This window comes from Tachyglossus aculeatus (genome assembly GCF_015852505.1).
Source record: "Tachyglossus aculeatus isolate mTacAcu1 chromosome 12 unlocalized genomic scaffold, mTacAcu1.pri SUPER_6_unloc_1, whole genome shotgun sequence".
Taxonomy (NCBI): Eukaryota; Metazoa; Chordata; class Mammalia; order Monotremata; family Tachyglossidae; genus Tachyglossus; species Tachyglossus aculeatus.
This window is the reverse complement of record NW_024044828.1, coordinates 16,152,007-16,168,622: the sequence shown is the minus strand read 5'-3', so window position 1 is coordinate 16,168,622 and position 16,616 is coordinate 16,152,007. Positions and strand designations below refer to the sequence as shown.

The 16,616-nt window shown below is 54.8% G+C and overlaps 1 protein-coding gene across 16 annotated transcripts in view; it reads right to left on the bottom strand.

Annotated features, from left to right (window-relative positions):
- The window catches only part of MICAL3 (microtubule associated monooxygenase, calponin and LIM domain containing 3), a 134,121-nt gene that overhangs the window by 1,916 nt on the left and 115,589 nt on the right, over positions 1-16,616 (bottom strand). For 8 of the 16 annotated variants that reach the window (XM_038741181.1, XM_038741180.1, XM_038741185.1 and 5 more), the window contains 4 exons: positions 15,035-15,145; positions 14,172-14,265; positions 11,410-11,460; positions 1,774-1,839 (listed from right to left, as the gene is read on the bottom strand). In XM_038741181.1, the coding sequence (XP_038597109.1) occupies positions 1,774-1,839; positions 11,410-11,460; positions 14,172-14,265; positions 15,035-15,145 (322 nt within the window). The remainder of the gene's footprint in view (positions 1-1,773; positions 1,840-11,409; positions 11,461-14,171; positions 14,266-15,034; positions 15,146-16,616) is intronic. The other 8 variants (XM_038741192.1, XM_038741193.1, XM_038741196.1 and 5 more) reach the window with 5 other exon arrangements.

The window sequence follows — 16,616 nt, the reverse complement described above, 5'->3', positions numbered from 1 at the left end:
CGCCAGATCTCCGGCCCGTGGTGACAGCTTTGCCTCGGTGCTGCGTCCGAACCACCGACCGGCTCTGCCCCGTTCCCGGGCTGGCCGGGCACCGCTTCCCTGCAGCATATTCTAGACCGGCTTTCTAGAATCACGCAGGATCCTTCCGACGACGGCAGTCGGCCAGGCCTCTGGCCGGCCTGCTCCAATTCTGGAGTTGCCTGCCCCCACCCCGGCAGTCCTCTCACAAGAGACAGAGAAGCAGCGGCGGACGGCAGAGCGATGCCCAATGGTCCAATTCAAAGCCACTGAGTCCTGGAGCCTGGCACCAGCTTCCTCAGGCTTAAAGAGCAGTAGAAGAGAACTTCCTGACAAGACGTCTGGTAAACTGTGGAACGAGTAAGGGTCTGAGGGCACCGCGGGGTGAGTGGGGAGAGGTGGTAGCCTTCTCTGGTGGTCGTTAAGGCCGGAGAGAATCGGTTTGGGTGTAGCCCCGTCAGAGGCAGGAGGCTGCATTGGGCGACCCCTCAGAGTCCATCCCCCTACCTGCTTGGCTAACTACTACCCTCTGCAAAAAAAAAATCAGCCACCCTTGCCCGGGGCGGGCTACCGGGAAGTTCTTGAGCCCTTTCCATCATGCTCTATCTGCTGCTTGCCTTCCCTAGGCCATCGTGCTTGGCCCTGTGGCCCCGGAAAGAGGGACACCCGGGCTTCTCCGTCCGTTGGCGACGCACATTGGGTGAGCATTCCCATCTGCGCCAGACCAAATGGTGCAGGTAGCCCGGCTCCAACCTCGCTTCCTGCCCCGGGGGAGCCAAGGGGCGGGGAGTGGAGCCGGGGGGAGAGGCAGGGGACGGGAGATGGGGGAGCCGGCCTCCTCACCGAATCTGATAGCCTGGATTCTCTGGCTTGTCTCCACCCAGCCAGCCCCCTGCTCGGCCAGGACAGTCCCTCCTGAGCAGCTCTACCCAAAGTGTCTGTGCGGCTAGCGGCCTCAGGCATGCCAGCCGTCCAACGGCACGGAGTCACGAGGACCCTGGGGGAAATCGCTCCGCACGCCCCAGCCCCCCACCCAGCACCCCGTGAAGAGAGAAGGGGGTGCCCCAGAGAGCACCGGTGGGTGCCATCTCTGGGAGAGGCCAGTGAACGGCCAATGAACCGGGGGAGTAGGAGCACGAGAACAACAGCCACGTGAGAGCCACGAGTGAGAGGTCAGCGAGGGTTAGTGGGGAATCACACTGCCCGACTCCTTCCCACATGCCTTTGCAACGACAACTTCACCACTACACAACAGACTCCAAACTGGACAGCGTCAAAAACACACCGAGCAAGACAGGGGATGTGGGAGGTATTCGGGTGGGGGGGTTGTGGGTTGGCTTTCTGGGGTGCTTTGGGTCTTAAATGATCCACACCAGCCTTTGTAAGGACATTGGATTCTTTTCCCGGGCCCTCAAACAGTTGGGGCAAGGGGGGTGGGGGTGGGCAGGGCCTCCTTCTCTCACATCTGGTGGCCTCCCTCCCCATCCCCGGGGGTGCCAGAGTCTTTGGGACCGGTCAGGGTCTCAGCCCCCACTCCCTTCCACCCCAGGCCCCCACCTGAAGCAGTCGAAGGATTACCGGGCCTCCTCCGACGCTGCCTCAGGGCCAGCACTGGACTCCTGGCAGAGGCGAGCATCGCCGGGGAGAGGGGCAGGCAGAGAGGCTGGCCTGGGCGCGGGGATCACTAGTGGGCTAGTGCCGCGCTGACCCCCGGCGGCAGGGGCGGGGGGATGGGATGGCAGGAGATTACGTTACCTTCGTGAACACAGCAAGGGCAGAAGGAGAGAGGTCTACGCCGTGGTGTCCCGCCACTGGGCTCCACTTCCAAAGGACCGAATGAGGAGGAGGGGCGGAAGGGATGGGGAGGTGGGGTGGGGAGGCAGAGGAAGAGGAGGAGGAATTTGGAAGTGGAGAGGAGGGTAAAGGTGAAATAAAAGACAAGCAAAGGACAAAAAGCGTAAGAGTGAGAAAGAAAGAAACGACAAGAAGAAAGGAAAGAAAAAAATACGAGAAATGGAGAAGCGGGGAACAAGGGAGACGAGTCTACGGGTGAGCCGGGGCCCCGTTCGGCTAGTGAGGGGCGGTGGAGGACCCTCGCGGCGCAACATGGACCCAGGCACCTCCAGAGGAAGGGGAGGGAGTTTGCCACCCACTGTCCCCCAAGGCCCCGATGGAAAATGCTGCAGAGTGGGAGCTCCCAGCTGGCCCAGGTGTGGGGGTCTGGGGCTAGTTTTGAGCCTGGGGTCGGGGGCAGGGGAGGCCGGCAGAGGAACCATCAAACCGGCCAAATCCGTAGGAGGGAGAGGGGTCTCGAGGCAGTGAACTTTGGGAAAGGACAAACTGCTAACATCAGATCTGGAGGGATTCTGGGGCCACGGCATGAGTGGGTAGGGGTCTCCCAGGGGGCAGGTGCCAGCCCGATGCTGGGGACGGTAGGGAGGGAGGGACCGTCCCCATCTGGCCGGCTGGCAGGGTCGACGGGAAAGGCCGGGACCGGGACCAAGCCTTTCGTTTGGTTTCTGGGGCTCTGTCATCAGCCCTGCCCCGAGCCGGCAGAGAACCGGGGGCAGGGCAGACACGGAGAAACACAGGAAACCTCCCCCAGCCAATCCCAGTGTTTCCCAGAGGGTCCCAGGGCAGGGCCTCCACCAGCTCCCCCTCCCACTCCAGCTCTCCCACGAGTGGGGGCCAACCACCCCACCTGAGGGTAGGCTCTGCTAGTCAGCCCTCGGACTGCGGGGCCGGAAGAGGGAGGCAGACTGATGGGACGCATTAAATACCAGCAGCAACATCACCAAGTGAGGTCAAAGCCTGGGACGGCGCAGGGAGGTGGCCCGGGGAGGTGCGGCGACGAGCAAGGGACCATCACAGAACCACAGAAGCACACAGAGAAGTCACCGACGGGCCAGAGGACACGCCGGCGCCGAAGCCGTGGCCACCCGCTCTGCCCGAGACGGGAACGAGACCCTGAGTCCCGAACGGCCGGAGAAAAGGGGCCGAGCAGCCGGGTGGCCCTGCCAGAAAACCCTTCCCCTTCTGACCCTGAGCATGTCCACCCTGGAGGCTGCCATTTGGGCGGTTCAGTTAGAAATCACCGCTACTGAAAACAACTCAAGTACAATTCCTGTTCTCCACTTAGCCACTGGTGTCTTAGCAATGCTTTCCCTGAGTGGAAAGTGGCCAGAAGAGGCACAGTACTGTATCTTCATAGAAAATGCGTGCAAGAAAGTCCCTCTCGGAGAGGCTTACACTCATAAAATCAGGCTCATCATCAGTGATGTGTCTTCAAATGAAAGGAGAATGCTATCAATCAATGGTATTATTGGGCTCTACGTCCAAAACACTGTACTACAAGCTTGGGAGAATGCAATGAAACAGCAGACCGTTCCCTGCCCAGAATGACCTACTGTGCACTAATAGATCTTCTGATGTCAGTCAGTCATATTTATTGAGTGCTTATTGTGTGCAGAACGCTATACTAAGCATTTGAGAGAATACATTCCCCGCCCACGAGTGTACGGTCTAGCGGGGAAGACAGCCATTAATATAAATTGCAGATATGTACGTAAGTGCTGTGGGGCCAGGAGAGGGGATGAATAAAGGGAGCAAGTCAGGGCTACTTACAAGGGAGTGGGAGAAGAGGAAAGGAGGGCTGAGAAGGCCTCTTGCAGGAGTTGTGCCTTCAGTAAGGCTTTGAACGGGGCGGGGCGGGGGGAGTAATCGTCTATCGGATATGAGGAAGGAGGGCATTCCAGGCGAGAGGCAGGATAAATGGAAAAATGTGTCATTTCAACTCCATTATTTCTGTTTAACACGTTCTTATTTACTTTTTCTTGCTAACTTGAGATGAGCAGTCGGCTAGGAATTCAACAAGCAGAGGACAATCAAATAGCAAAGTAACAACGAAAAAATCACTTAGAAGTTCCCTGCTGCCCTCTGTTTTGAGTTTTCTGAAATGCAGCTTAGGGTGTGTAACCTTTTAGCTTCCTGCAATCAGATTTTTAAAAACATAAATCGCCTCTCACAGAGTGTACGTCAATCTAAATGACAATTCATTCATTCAATCGTATTGAGGGCTTACTGTGTGCAGAGCACTGTACTAAGTGCTTGGGAAGTACAAGTTGGCAACATATAAAGATGGTCCCTACCCAACAGTGGGCTCACAGTCTAGAAGGGGGAGACAGGCAACAAAACAAAACATATTAACAAAATAAAATAAATAGAATAAATATGTACAAGCAAAATAAATAAATAAATAGAGTAATAAATACGTACAAACATATAAGAGCCCGGGCTTGGGAGTCAGAGGCTGTGGGTTCCAATCCTGGCTCCGCCACTTGTCCACTGTGTGACCCTGGGCAAACCACCTAACATCTCTGGGCCTCAGTTCCCTCATCTGCCAAATGGGGAATAAGACTGTGAGCCCCAACAGGTAAATGTACAATAGGTACATTGGCTCCTGACAATAGGTAAATGTACAGGATAGATACTGGGCAACTGCACCAAAGAACTACAAATAGGAACATTCAATTAAGGATGTTTCAAAACAGGATGAAATATGCCCATTTAGAAGTTTAAACTTTTTAAAGCTCCAACTCCTCACCAAGAATGAGATTTGATATGTGCTTAGAATTGGCACCAGAACTGCTTACTTGCTAAAAATGGAATGGTGATGGCGACTAACCTGAATGCCTGATAAACTCTGCCCTGCACAATCTAGTATGTAAGAGGAAAAAGATGGTCAGATATGTCAAAATTATAAAAGAAGTTAGGGATATTATTAGAGCTGGATTTTACTCAAATATTTTTAGATACTACAGTTGGAATAAAGCACCTTTTTATTAAACCAGCAAAGTCTGGCCCAGGCGCCTGCTAGCTCCCCCAATCCTGCTTAGCTTTTCACGGTCACCCGCAGCTATGCCAGGGTACAGGGGGAGGCCCCAGCTTGGGTGGATGCCTGTTTGCCTCCAGAGAGACTATCCCGCCCGTTAAACATGAGCAGCTGAGGCCGGCTGGCACTGCAGTGGGGAGACCCTTGAGAGACCCTCCCCTTCAGGTCGGCCGACCGCCGCTGGCTCCTTGGGATCAAGTCTCTCTGCCAAGGCACCACTGCTGGGATGCTGGATTCCATCCCTGCTCACCCACCGGACTGGAAGTTCCTCCAAGGCAGGGATCGCGTCTGCTATCTCTGTTGTACTCTTCCACAGAGTAGGCGCTCAACAAATCCGACAGACGGAAGGCCTCTGGTTGTGCTTCCTTGTGAGCTCTGAGAGAAGGCAGGGGGTTTGAGCCTAGGTGCAGATCGGGATCGGAAGTCTCCGAGGGGAAAGGGGATTTCGGAAAGGCTGGATCCCCGGCACTCTGGAAAACAGGGTTCCTTGCACCTCCCACTGGTTTCTCTTGCCTTCCTCTTTGGCTTGAAACTCACACTGAAGTGGATAAAAAACTCAGTGCCTCCGGTCTGAGCTCGGTCCTTTCCGTGCTTACTATTATTAATGACGATATTAATAATAATTGTGGTACTTGTTAAGCTCTTACTATGCACCAATCACTGTACTAAGCACTGGGGTAAATACAAGCTAATCAGGGCCCACATGGGGCTCATAGTAATGGCATTTATTAAGCACTTACTATGTGCCAAGCACTATTTTAAGTGCTAGGGAAGTTACAGGTTATCCCACGGGGGGCTCACAGTCTTAACCCCCATTTTACAGATGAGGTAACTGAGGCATAGAGAAGTGAAGTGACTCGCCCAAAGTCACACAGCTGACAACTGGCAGAGCCGGCATTTGAACCCATGACCTCTGACTCCAAAGCCCGGGCTCTTTCCACTGAGCCACGCTGCTTCTTAGCCTAAGTAGGAAGGAGAACTGGGTATTGAATCCCCATTCTTCAGATAAGGGAACTGAAGCCCAGAGAAGTTAAGTGACTTGCCCCGGGTCTCACAGCAGAGCAGTGGAGGAGCTAGGATTTAGAACCCAGATGCTCTGACTCCCAAGCCTGGGCTCTAGTCTCTAGACCCAGCTGCATCTCACAGAGTTCACATGCCCCAGGATGGGATGCAACCCAGAGGGTGACTAGGTCAACCCTACACAAAGAACTCATCTAATTCCCTACGGACATGCCAACCCACTGCCAGTTCTCGTTGTTGATTCACAGCACCAGCCAAGGCATCTTGTGGGCTTTCCAAGGCCTCCAGGAACCCACTGTTCATTTCACATCCCGGAAATGAGGCAAAGGCAAATGAGGCAAAATGAATTCAACATTTTGGCCAAGTTCATTTGGGGAAGAATTTTGCAACTGTGGAACCAGGGGTGAGCTAACATCAGGGAGGAACTGTTGGGAATGCCGGGAGAGCTACGGATCTCAGAGATCCAGAGGGCGACCGCGTATTGGGAACTTGGGGCGGGGGGGGGATGCTTGGAGGAGGCCACAGGAATCACGGTGCTAACAGCCAAAGCGAGGGGAACACAGAGAAAGGCACAGAGGTGAGTGTTGGTGTAAGGAGCCTTGAGGGCCAAGGGTGAGGTGGACACTTACTCAAGGCACCTCAGCAGCTGTGACAAAAGTGAAGCACGTTTCCCATCTTTCCACACAGCACAAATCCCAAGAATAGGCTGGGCTCCTTTTCTGGAGAAGTCCGAGCGGTTCAGCTGTTTGTTCAATGCCCCTTCCAGGAGTCGACAGGCACCCCTTTCCCCACTGTCAGTTCTGTGCCTTTCTGGCAAATCCCTGTTGATGCTACTCAGAGTCTCTCTGCTCCTTCAACGTTCACGACACGCTTTGATCTGGCAACCGTGCTTCCCCCGCCCTCACCCGCCATGTCCACCACGCTCTCCGCGGCCTCGGGCCTGTCCCGTCCAGCTCTGCTACAGCTTCCAGACCCTCGTACCCAGTCCTCCCGGCCACGCCATCATCCTATTCTGCTTCTCAACGCCAGACATCCCGACCCCTTTCCGGTTTTTGAGCTCCCCCAGCTCTGACCCCTCCATGAATCCCAAGAATTCCAACAAACCACCAGCAGCCTCTCGCCAACTCCTTGATCAATTAACAGTATTTACTGAGTGCTTACTGCGTACAAAGCACTGCACTAAGTGCTTGGGAGAGAAAAGTACAACAGGGTTTGTAGCTGCATCCCCTGGCCACAAGAGGCTGAAAGTTTAGAGGGGAAGACAGACATTAGACTGTAAACTCCATGAGGATAGGGACCATGCCATCTACCTCTACCAAACTCTCTCAAACGCTTAGTGCAGCACTCTGCCCACGGCAGATGCTCGATAAACACGGTGGATTGACAAAACAAGCCTTGAGGTTCACACTCCGCTCTCTCCCAGAAAAATCCGACTTGGCCAGCATCGCCTTATCCCGAGGCCTCGGCTATTGGAGACGAGACCCTACCCGACTCCGACTTCCTTTTACCAAGGAGGATCCTAGGAGATTTTGCTAGAGCTAATAATAGCACGTAGGTTTGGAGAGACCAAAGATCTGATCGAAAAGCATCACAATCTTTCAATAGCAGAGAGTAACGTTCCATTGCAAATCACGGAAAACCGACCCCGCCTTCCAAAGCCCACCGATCCCAAGCTCCATCCATTCCACAGATATTCCGGGGGTCAGCTATTCAGGGGTCAGCTTCTGGTGGGCCAGGAGCTGGCAATGTTTGCGGGTTTGTTTTTTTTTGGTACGGTATGTTATGCACTAACTATCTGTCGAGCACTGTTCTAAGCGCCGGGACAGATGAAGTTCACCAGGTCTGACACTGTTCCTGTACCGCCTGGGGCTCACAGTCTAAGTAAAAGGGAGAATGTTTTATGGTTGAGGAAACTGAGGCCCAGAGAAATTAAGTGACTTGCCCAAGGTCATACAGCCGGCAACTGGCAGAGCCAGGATTAGAACCCAGGTCCTCTGGTTCCCAACCCCGAGAACTTTCCGCTTGGCCACGCTGCTTCTCCAATGCTGAGTCCGTTTGCTTTTCTCTCTTGGCCTCTGCAAATCTGGAGGCATTTTGCGCTGACTTATATGCTTCATCCGATCGATCTGCCACTCCAGAGAGGGAGCCGCCTGCCTATCAGTACCAAGTCCACACTCCTAACTGGGAGAGCGGCTTTCTTTGTACTAGGTGGGGGGGTGGGGGAGTGTCTCGGACCCAACTCCATAGCCCCCCAGAAAGACAAAGGTGCAGGATGTTTGTGATGGCACTGTGAAATCAAGAGTGTCTTCCTAACAGAGGTCCCCGGACAAGTTCATTCACGCAATAATGGTTATTGGGGCTATGACAGGGGTGTTTCACCCCACTAGTGTTTCAGACACTCAGCCATCAATGGTACAGAGCCGTGATCTCTGGCGGCGGCCGGGGGAGGGGTGGAAGGTGGGCCGGAAAATGCCAACTTCATGCAAAATGAGTCCTGGGACGGTTGTGGAATCTTCCTGAGTCCCCAGGTCCGTCGTGGGGGCAGAGCAAGGCCAGCACTCGAGGCCGGGGGTGGGGGGGGGGAGCCGAGACGTGCCATCGCGGAGGGGGAAGCGAGCGGGGTAGAAGGGTGCCGGGGGCAGGGAGGGAAGATGAAGCTGGCAGCCTCGGGGCCAGGCTCGCTAGCTGGCGGCCTGCCCTCAGCTGGGCTCACCAACAACAATGGAAGAAAACCATCTGCTAGCCTTTAGGGGTGTTTCCCAAACTAGCCTGATTCCCAACTGGACCGATCAGGGGGCTGGGGCCAGATGTGGGGAGGAGACGGCAAGTGACACTGAGCCTCACAGTTGCGGGAAGCAAGACTCACTGAGTTCCAGGCCACGCGATGAAGCCTCACTTGGGAGAAAGGGCGTGGAGGCCGTGGGTCTCATTGTCTACTTCCCTCCTGTAGCCACTGTACTACTTGTGAGCAGCCTCTCTGACTCACCGGTTTGTATGGCAAGAAAGAGAAGTCTGGGTGGTTGTTTTCAGTCAAAATCCCAAAGCCTCGATGCCAAAGGTGCTTTGGGAGGGGAGGGAAGGAGAGGGGGTTGGGTGTGCTTTGGTAAGTCTATCAAGATCAGATAAGAGATGTTTAAGGGGATGAAGGAGGAGCTGCAGTGCTGACCTCCCTCTAGGCCTGGACCACACTGAAAGAGTTCTGAGAGAGCCCAGGAGCTTCTGCAGGGAAAGGACAGTGAATATTATTGGTTGACTGAGTGAGAGGAGCTTCCTGGTTCTCGGGTCCCCCTGGACATTTCAGAGTTCAGTCTCTGCGGGGAGATGTCCAAAATGAGAAGGAAAAGTCTGAGGTAACGGCGCAGGGGATTCTGAGCTTTCTAGCCAGTCTATGGGGTCCAGAACTGACGGGGATGTTTGGACAGTACAGGCTAGAGTCCCGAGGGGGCCTGTGGGGAGCAGGCTGGAGACCACTGAGCTGGAGAAGGGCAGACAGCACACCCCTGCCAATTCAAAAGGCTCTTCTGCGGCTCGGTGGCAGGAACCCAGCATTTTCCAAACAAAGACAACAAAGCAGAGATGGGCTTGGGGGCGGGCAGAGGTGAAACTCGGCAACGAACACACATGTGGGAAGGACCCCGGACTTTTGGAAAGGGAAGTGGTGAGGTGCTTGGGGGGTGAGGGAGGCTGGGTCGGTTCCAGTGATTCAGAGGATTACACGAATGGGCTCTATGAACCTTGAAATCGATGTTAAAAACGGCGGGTTTGCATTTCTCGTGTGTGTTAGAGAGGGAAGTGGTTGGCTGGCCTGCCGGGCGGCCCACCGGACAGATGCTCCAGCCCAGGCGGGGAAGATGTGCATGATCGGAGAGGCCTGTTCACTGGAAGGAATTTAAAAATCCGTTTTTTTTAATACACCGATTCTAAGTCAATGGCCCTTCAGGAGATGTTAGCAGGAGGAGGAGGAGGAGGTGACGGTGGAGGAGGTGAAGGAGGATCACAGGAACAACGGAGGCCATTAGAGGAGGGGAGGGAACTGTTAACTAGAAGCTCAGCATCAGCCCTTTTACAGCTTCCCCGTCTTGGAGCGTGCAGGGTGCCTCAGGCCCAACAGCATCTGGAGAGCCAAAGGGCCCAGCAGCCTGGGGGGCTGCATTATTTGTTGTGCAATTTGGAGGCTAGGGATCTGGAAACCTAAGCTATAAATATGATTGAGTGACTGAATGGCACTACTGGTAGAGAAGGTTAAAACAAATCCCAAATTACTATTTTTTTTTTTAGAAAAGATGGGTCCTTAGCAGGAGAGAGAGAGAGAGAGAGAGATGGAGAAAGAGGGGGAGAGAGAGCATAGGAGGCTAGTTGGAAGAACAGAACCCTTCTCATCTGATCCTTCAGTCCTCTCCAACTCAGAGCCTGATATCTCCAGAGAATGAGTTGCAAGGTAGGGCTCTGAGCAAGTCCAGGAAGTCCAATGGGCACTGCTCACCGGGCAGGCCTAATGGCAGCGGGGACCACAGTCAGAGTTTCTAGGGGGAACAGGGTGTGGAAAAGCTCCCTGGGACTTACCCACTTCTCCTCTAAAAGGACAGCACACCCCAGACTCCCTTCCCAGCTAGGGCCAACAGTGAGGGCCACTGCTTCAGCTTTCAAGCCCAATAAAGTGTCCTCTGCAGGACCACAAAGCTCACCCCTAAATCCCCAGTCTGGGCTTCCCTCCGGCCCCTCTCTGGGATAGATCAGCAGGTCCCTGGAGATTACCCCAGAGTGGGGGAAATGAAAGCAGCCTCAGGGATGAAAGGGGCTGAGACGTGAGGTCCGGGATCCAGGCGATCCCCTCCTCAGTGAGAGGAGAGAGGAGGTCTGCCAGGTGGGGAGCTGGCATCTCAACAGATGAGCAGAACAGCGCAGGGACCAGGCTGCCAGGCCAAAGGGGCAGGAGACAAACCCTTTGAATTTTCAGGAAGGCATCCGCTTCGCCCAAAGTCTCCATCTATCCACTAGTTCGGCTTCTCCATCCAATGTCCCACTAGAACTAGGGGGAGGCAGGCACTGTCATCTCCGTTTTCCAAATGAGGCCCGGGGAGATTATGTACCTTGCCCCAGTAATAATAATAATGGCATTTATTAAGCGCTTACTATGTGCAAAGCACTGTTCTAAGCGCTGGGGTCCTGCAGCGAGCTGGGCAGAACTGGAACTCAACCCCCAGACTCCAGGCTTTCAGACACAGGCTCTTTCCCCTAGGCCGGGTGGGCTCTCATGGGCGGTGTTAAAAATCTCTTTGCCGAGCCCCTCTCGGGGTAGCGGGGGCTGGCGCCTACAGCGATGCCCCCATCTAAGCTGGAAAAGGCTGAGCTTTTGCCAATTGATTATACGGCTTATTTCTTCTTGTTGGTTGTGAGCAGGGGATAGGAAGAGCGGCGGGTGGGAGAGGGAGGGATTCCGGCAGGGTTAGTCCAGCAGGAGCTGCTGCTTCTATACATACCACCCAGGTGCAAGTCGATGAGGTCACTGTAATAAGACTCTCCCCAATAGTCTACAACAAGGAATTGGTGAAGAGACAGTTATTGGACCAAATACCTTCATCCCAAAGCCCCCCGTCCTCCCCGAGAAATATGGGACACAGTATGCGACAGGCACAGAGTGAGAGTCAGAGGAACAGCAAGGGATAGCGAGTGTGTATCTCTTCATATGTGTACTTCTCGTCAAAAGAGGCGGGAAAGGGGATCTAGAACTCACCAGCACGGAAGTATGTAACCAAAGATGCTACATATCTGAATACTGCCAACTGGCCCCTGACAAGTTGCCACTGTCCTGGTCCCTATGGGTAGGCAGAGTCTGCTGACTTTGGTTTTCTCACAGGCCCAATGATCTGCCACGACTCAGATGTAGCGAGAGGTGCAGATTTTGGTTTGCTCTGACCGGGGCATTCTGGAGGTGTGCCTGCTGGCTGTCAGCCCCAGGGGTATGTTCTGGGAAATACCGAAGAAGAGACTTCTTCTCCGGATGGTGCCTTCAGAGGGTTTCCTAAGGGGTGGAATCTGCTGGAGGGAAGCTACTGGTGTCCAACCAGGAGGACTGTGGGTACTAAGGCTTGCTGAGCAAATACTAAGTGAGCACAAGGATGGAAGAAGAGGGCCTTTCTATACTTCTGTCTCTGGTGGGGGCCCAGGCTGAGACAGACAGGAGGGCTTTCGGGCACCCCCAATCCTTCCCCAAGCCCCCAAATTTGACTCCATTCCTTAAACTCATCAGGACCTCTGAAGCAAGCCTGCCCACTGGGGAGCCCGACCCAGCCAGGTGAGGGGCCCAGGGAGTCTTGTTGCTTCTGCTGATCTCCAGAAATCACTCGCTGAAAGGCACTGACAGGCCCAAATCAGCATTCCAACGGGCTGGGCCGCTTGGCCTCCACCTCTGTCCGGGGTCTCCGAGCGCCTTTTCCTGGATGGGGACTGCAAGCCATCCTTCCTTCTCCCGGGTCACATGGGCTATTGCAGGTCCCACCTCGTACCACAGACAGACACTACACGCCCGTGGTGGAGCCTGAGACCCCAGCACCAGGGACAGATGAGCTGATGAGAACGGGGGAGTCAAGTGGGCCCAGACACTGGCTCTGCACCTGATGGCCAGGGTTTCCTTCCCAAGACCCCGGCTGGAAGTGCTTGTTCGGCCTCCCCTCTGGCGGAGGGGTCTAACTGAGAGAGCTGACCATGGCCCAACCCCACAGGAACCCGAAATCGCTAGTTACGATGCAGCCCGATCCAGCCAGGTCCCATGGTTTTGATAAATCACTGGGAAGAAGGATGGAGGGAAAAATCAAGCCTTGGACCATGGGGAATTGACCCATGTAAGCCACGGTCAGCAACAGGGTGGGAAGGGGCTTCTGCAGTGAACCCCGGGCACCTCAACCTGTGCTGAGATCCGTGGGGAGCTGCTTTTCATAATGAAAGTGTTGGTTAATGAGGCGAACCTAGAGCTTTTCAAATGAGCTGCAAAACTTGTTGCCGCAAACTGCCAATGCTGCAGCCTTTATAAGTTATTTGCTGTGCTTGGCACCTGGTGGGACAGATGTGGGGCATCGCCCTTCCCACACATCCATCCTCTGAAAGATGGGGAGCGTGGAGGTGACAGGGCCCTCCCCTGCTGAGAGAGGGGCACGGCGAAAGTAGGGCAGCGGGCCAGGTGGTAACTTGATGGCAGTCGGAGGGGCACTATGTTAGTTCCCAAGGCCTGGTGCCACCTCCTATACTGTGGGACCAACTGGTAGTCATGGAGTCAAGATACAGTCTGGGCAACAAGAGGGGCCAAAGCAGGGAGAACTCAATGGGCCCCGGACTAGTAGCCTGTCTTCACTGGGACGGTGCCGGGCCTGCCCCTAGCAAGCACCCGTGGGGGAAAAAGGCCTCTCAACCCACCTCCCGGCTGTCAAGGGACCTAGCTCTCTAGCATGGATGGTGCTCAGTGTCAGCTCCTTCACTTGCAGCCCAAGGCTCAGTCGGTCAATTCTATGATGGGTGAAGACCTGGTGGAACCCCGGCCCAAAGTGGGAAGAGACCTGCCTATTTCTGTCTAGTCCTCCCTGGGGTACCAGACAGAGTACGCTCTCTCGGCGGTGTGTGGATTCTCCTTATCCGGTCCCATAGATACGCAGCAGACACCCCCCAATAACATACACCCCATTTTCCCACCCCACACGGAGCGTGACCCAAGAACCGCAGCTGCCCGGCCCTCCCTCCAGACTGGGGTAGGTGCCGGCCACAGAACCTATCACCCTTGGGGAGGCCTGGGAGCCATGGGAGGGGGAACAGTTCTGTGATGGTTCCTTCTAGTTCAGCCTCCTTTCCTTCTCTCATGACCCTCAGCACCAAGGAGATAACCAAAGAACCTTATCACCGGTTACACCTTGTGTCTGGGTACGGAGGTGGGTGGAGGGATGGCAGCTGGGATTCCCCTTGAAGCTGGTGAGGGTCTGGAGATGAGGCAAGGTGCATCAGCCCTCTGAGCCCCGGGAAAGGGACCTGGCTTGGCCCCACTTACCTGGATTTCCCATGTCCCATTAGGGGCTGGGTGAAGATGCTGGGGACCAGGGGGGACCCTGCTGGGAGAGAGAACTGGATTCTAGGTGGGAACATGGGAAATTTCAGCCTCTCAGAGGTCACCTCACTCCCTTCCAACCAGCCCCCCTGCCAAATGGGTGTTCTGGGGATCCTGCAGGGACCGCAAAGAGAATGGAACCCAAAGCTGTACCTGCTTCTCCTCGGAGGGCCTTCTCTACGGCCACCCCTCTCTCCTCCAGCTGCCTCTGCTTCTCCTCCACCTGCTCCAGCTGCCGCTGGATAATCTGCAGGAGAACACCCAGTGAGCCTCAGTGACCCATCTCCCACCTTGGCCCCTGGACCCAAAAAACCAAGGCCACCCTCCTGTCCGTTCACCGACAGGGAACTGCTGGCCGTCCCGAGGCAAGGTGGCCATGGGCCAGGGGCAAGAAGGGCCACTGGGTCAGACTCCCCAGGACTTATTTCTGCAGCACCACAAAGCTGGGGCTCTGAAAGTGGCCCGGGGCTCGGACCATGGTCTGTCACTGCTGGCAACCCAGTAACTCGGGTACACGATGTATTTATTTGATTGAACATTTTGATCATTCTAGCTGAAAATATTTTCAGACAGTAGTAACAGCATTCTTAAAGCACTTACTATGTGCAGAGCACCGTACTAAGTGCTGGACAGAGTTGTACCATACACTTCCAAGTGCTTAGCTCAGTGCTCGGCACACAGTAAGCCCTCAATAAATACCATTAATTCATTTACTGATTGACACTACTGCTCCTCCTCTTTAACTCCGACTCTTCATCCGACCCCGCTTTCTCTCAGGGCCACGAGAGGGAAAGACTGACTGGGCGGATAAGGCAGGGCACTGAGGACCAGAAGCAGGCCAGATTCCAGCGCTAAGGAAACAGGCACTTGGGATTAATCAGTGCTGTCATCCTTCACCCCTCAACTCGGTGTGGAGATTGTGGGGGAGGAGGGGTGGGAGGGCAGAGGAAATGAGAGCCCAGTGAGGGGAGGGCACGGGAAGGGAGAGGGAAGAGGAAAAGGGAAGGCAGGCGTACCTGGGCTCTGTGCAGGCGCTTCAGCTCCTCCTGCTTCGCCTGCCTTCGCGCTGCTTTCTGCACCCTCCGGGTCAGCTTGCTGCTCAGCTCCTCCTCCGTGTAGGTCCTCTGCTGGAAGGAGACAAGACCAATGTTTGGTGCCCCCTCTGCGGTCCCAGGGAGGGGGCAGGAGGGAGAGAGGAGGAGGAAAAGGAAAAGGAAAAGGAAAAGGAAAGGGAAAAGGAAAAGGAGGAAGAGGAGCCCCTGGCTGCCTCATTTTGCCAGGGCCCTGCTGGAGGAATCAGCCGCCTCTTCCCAAAGGGCAGGTAAGGTGGTGGTGAGGCTGGCACCCATGAAGAGGTGAAGAGCTGTGCAATCTCCCCCACTCTCAGGCCTCCCTGCCCCTCAGACTAGATTTCCTCCGACTCCCTGCCCTGAGCTACCTGCAACTGGGCACCCATGGATTGGGACGATAGGGTGCCCTACAGTGAGGAGGACAGTGACCCAATGGAGAGGAGCTGTTGCCAAATTAAGCCAGCATTGGGCAGTGGCTGCCTCCGCTCCTGAACCAGGACTCAGCACACCAAGAATCAGATCGTCCCAGACAACTCGCCCGGCACCCATCGGGACGACTCACCTTGGGCAGGTGGCTGAATGACTATCTGCAAGGCTTCCCTAAGAGGTGATGATTAGCAGTGAGAATTGGAGGAAAGATTCTTTAGAAACAGTGTGAGACCCAGGCTCTCTCTGTGGTACAATCACACACAGGCCTGCTTTAAAAGATTGTTGAGAACAACCCAGGCGAGGATCATCCGCCTGGGCAGAAGGGCTACCGTGGGCCCAGACGAGATTTCAGAGTTGGCAAAAGGATGTCGTCCATACTATGGTATTTAAGAGGGCAAGGTGTTTATTGCCCTGTATTACTGGAATACTTGTCTCAGGGCCGAAGCAGGTCGAAGGGCGAGGCGGGCCAGCCTTCGTAATTAAGGGCTTCATCTCAGCCTTCACGCAAGGACAGGAAATGGCCAGCCCCACGCCTAGCCCTGGTCGGGGCAGAGGCTGGTTTCCCCCAGAAAAGTCCCTTTCAGAGAAAATAAAAGGGACAAAGTTCTCAATATCTCAGGATCACCTGGGCTATAGATGCCTCAAAAGCCAGGGAATCAGCAGTCCCTTGAATCCCCCTCAGAGAGAGTCTCAGTACAACAATGGGGAATTCTCAAGATTCCAAGAGCTGGAAAGAACTTCTTCTCAAGGTTACATGACAACCCCAATAGGAACTTAATCTTAAAGGATTCCTGAAACTTAAAGAATTCAGAATCCCATCCGTTCAGGAATGTGTCTACCAACTCTGTTAGACTGTACTCTCCCAAGTGCTTAGTACAGTGCTCTGCACACAGTAAGCGCTCAATAAATGCGACTGATTGACTGAGCAGAGCCATCATTTGGCAGGGAGCACGGACCCACCCTCCTCAACCTGCCCACCCCCTGCCCCCATCCCAGCCCCTCTGGTGACCCCGGCACATGCTCTGGCCTGCTCCAAGAACAGGTCTGTGTCTCCCTTCTTTTTTAAGACACATCCAGAGAAGACTCCGCTGTCAGCGAC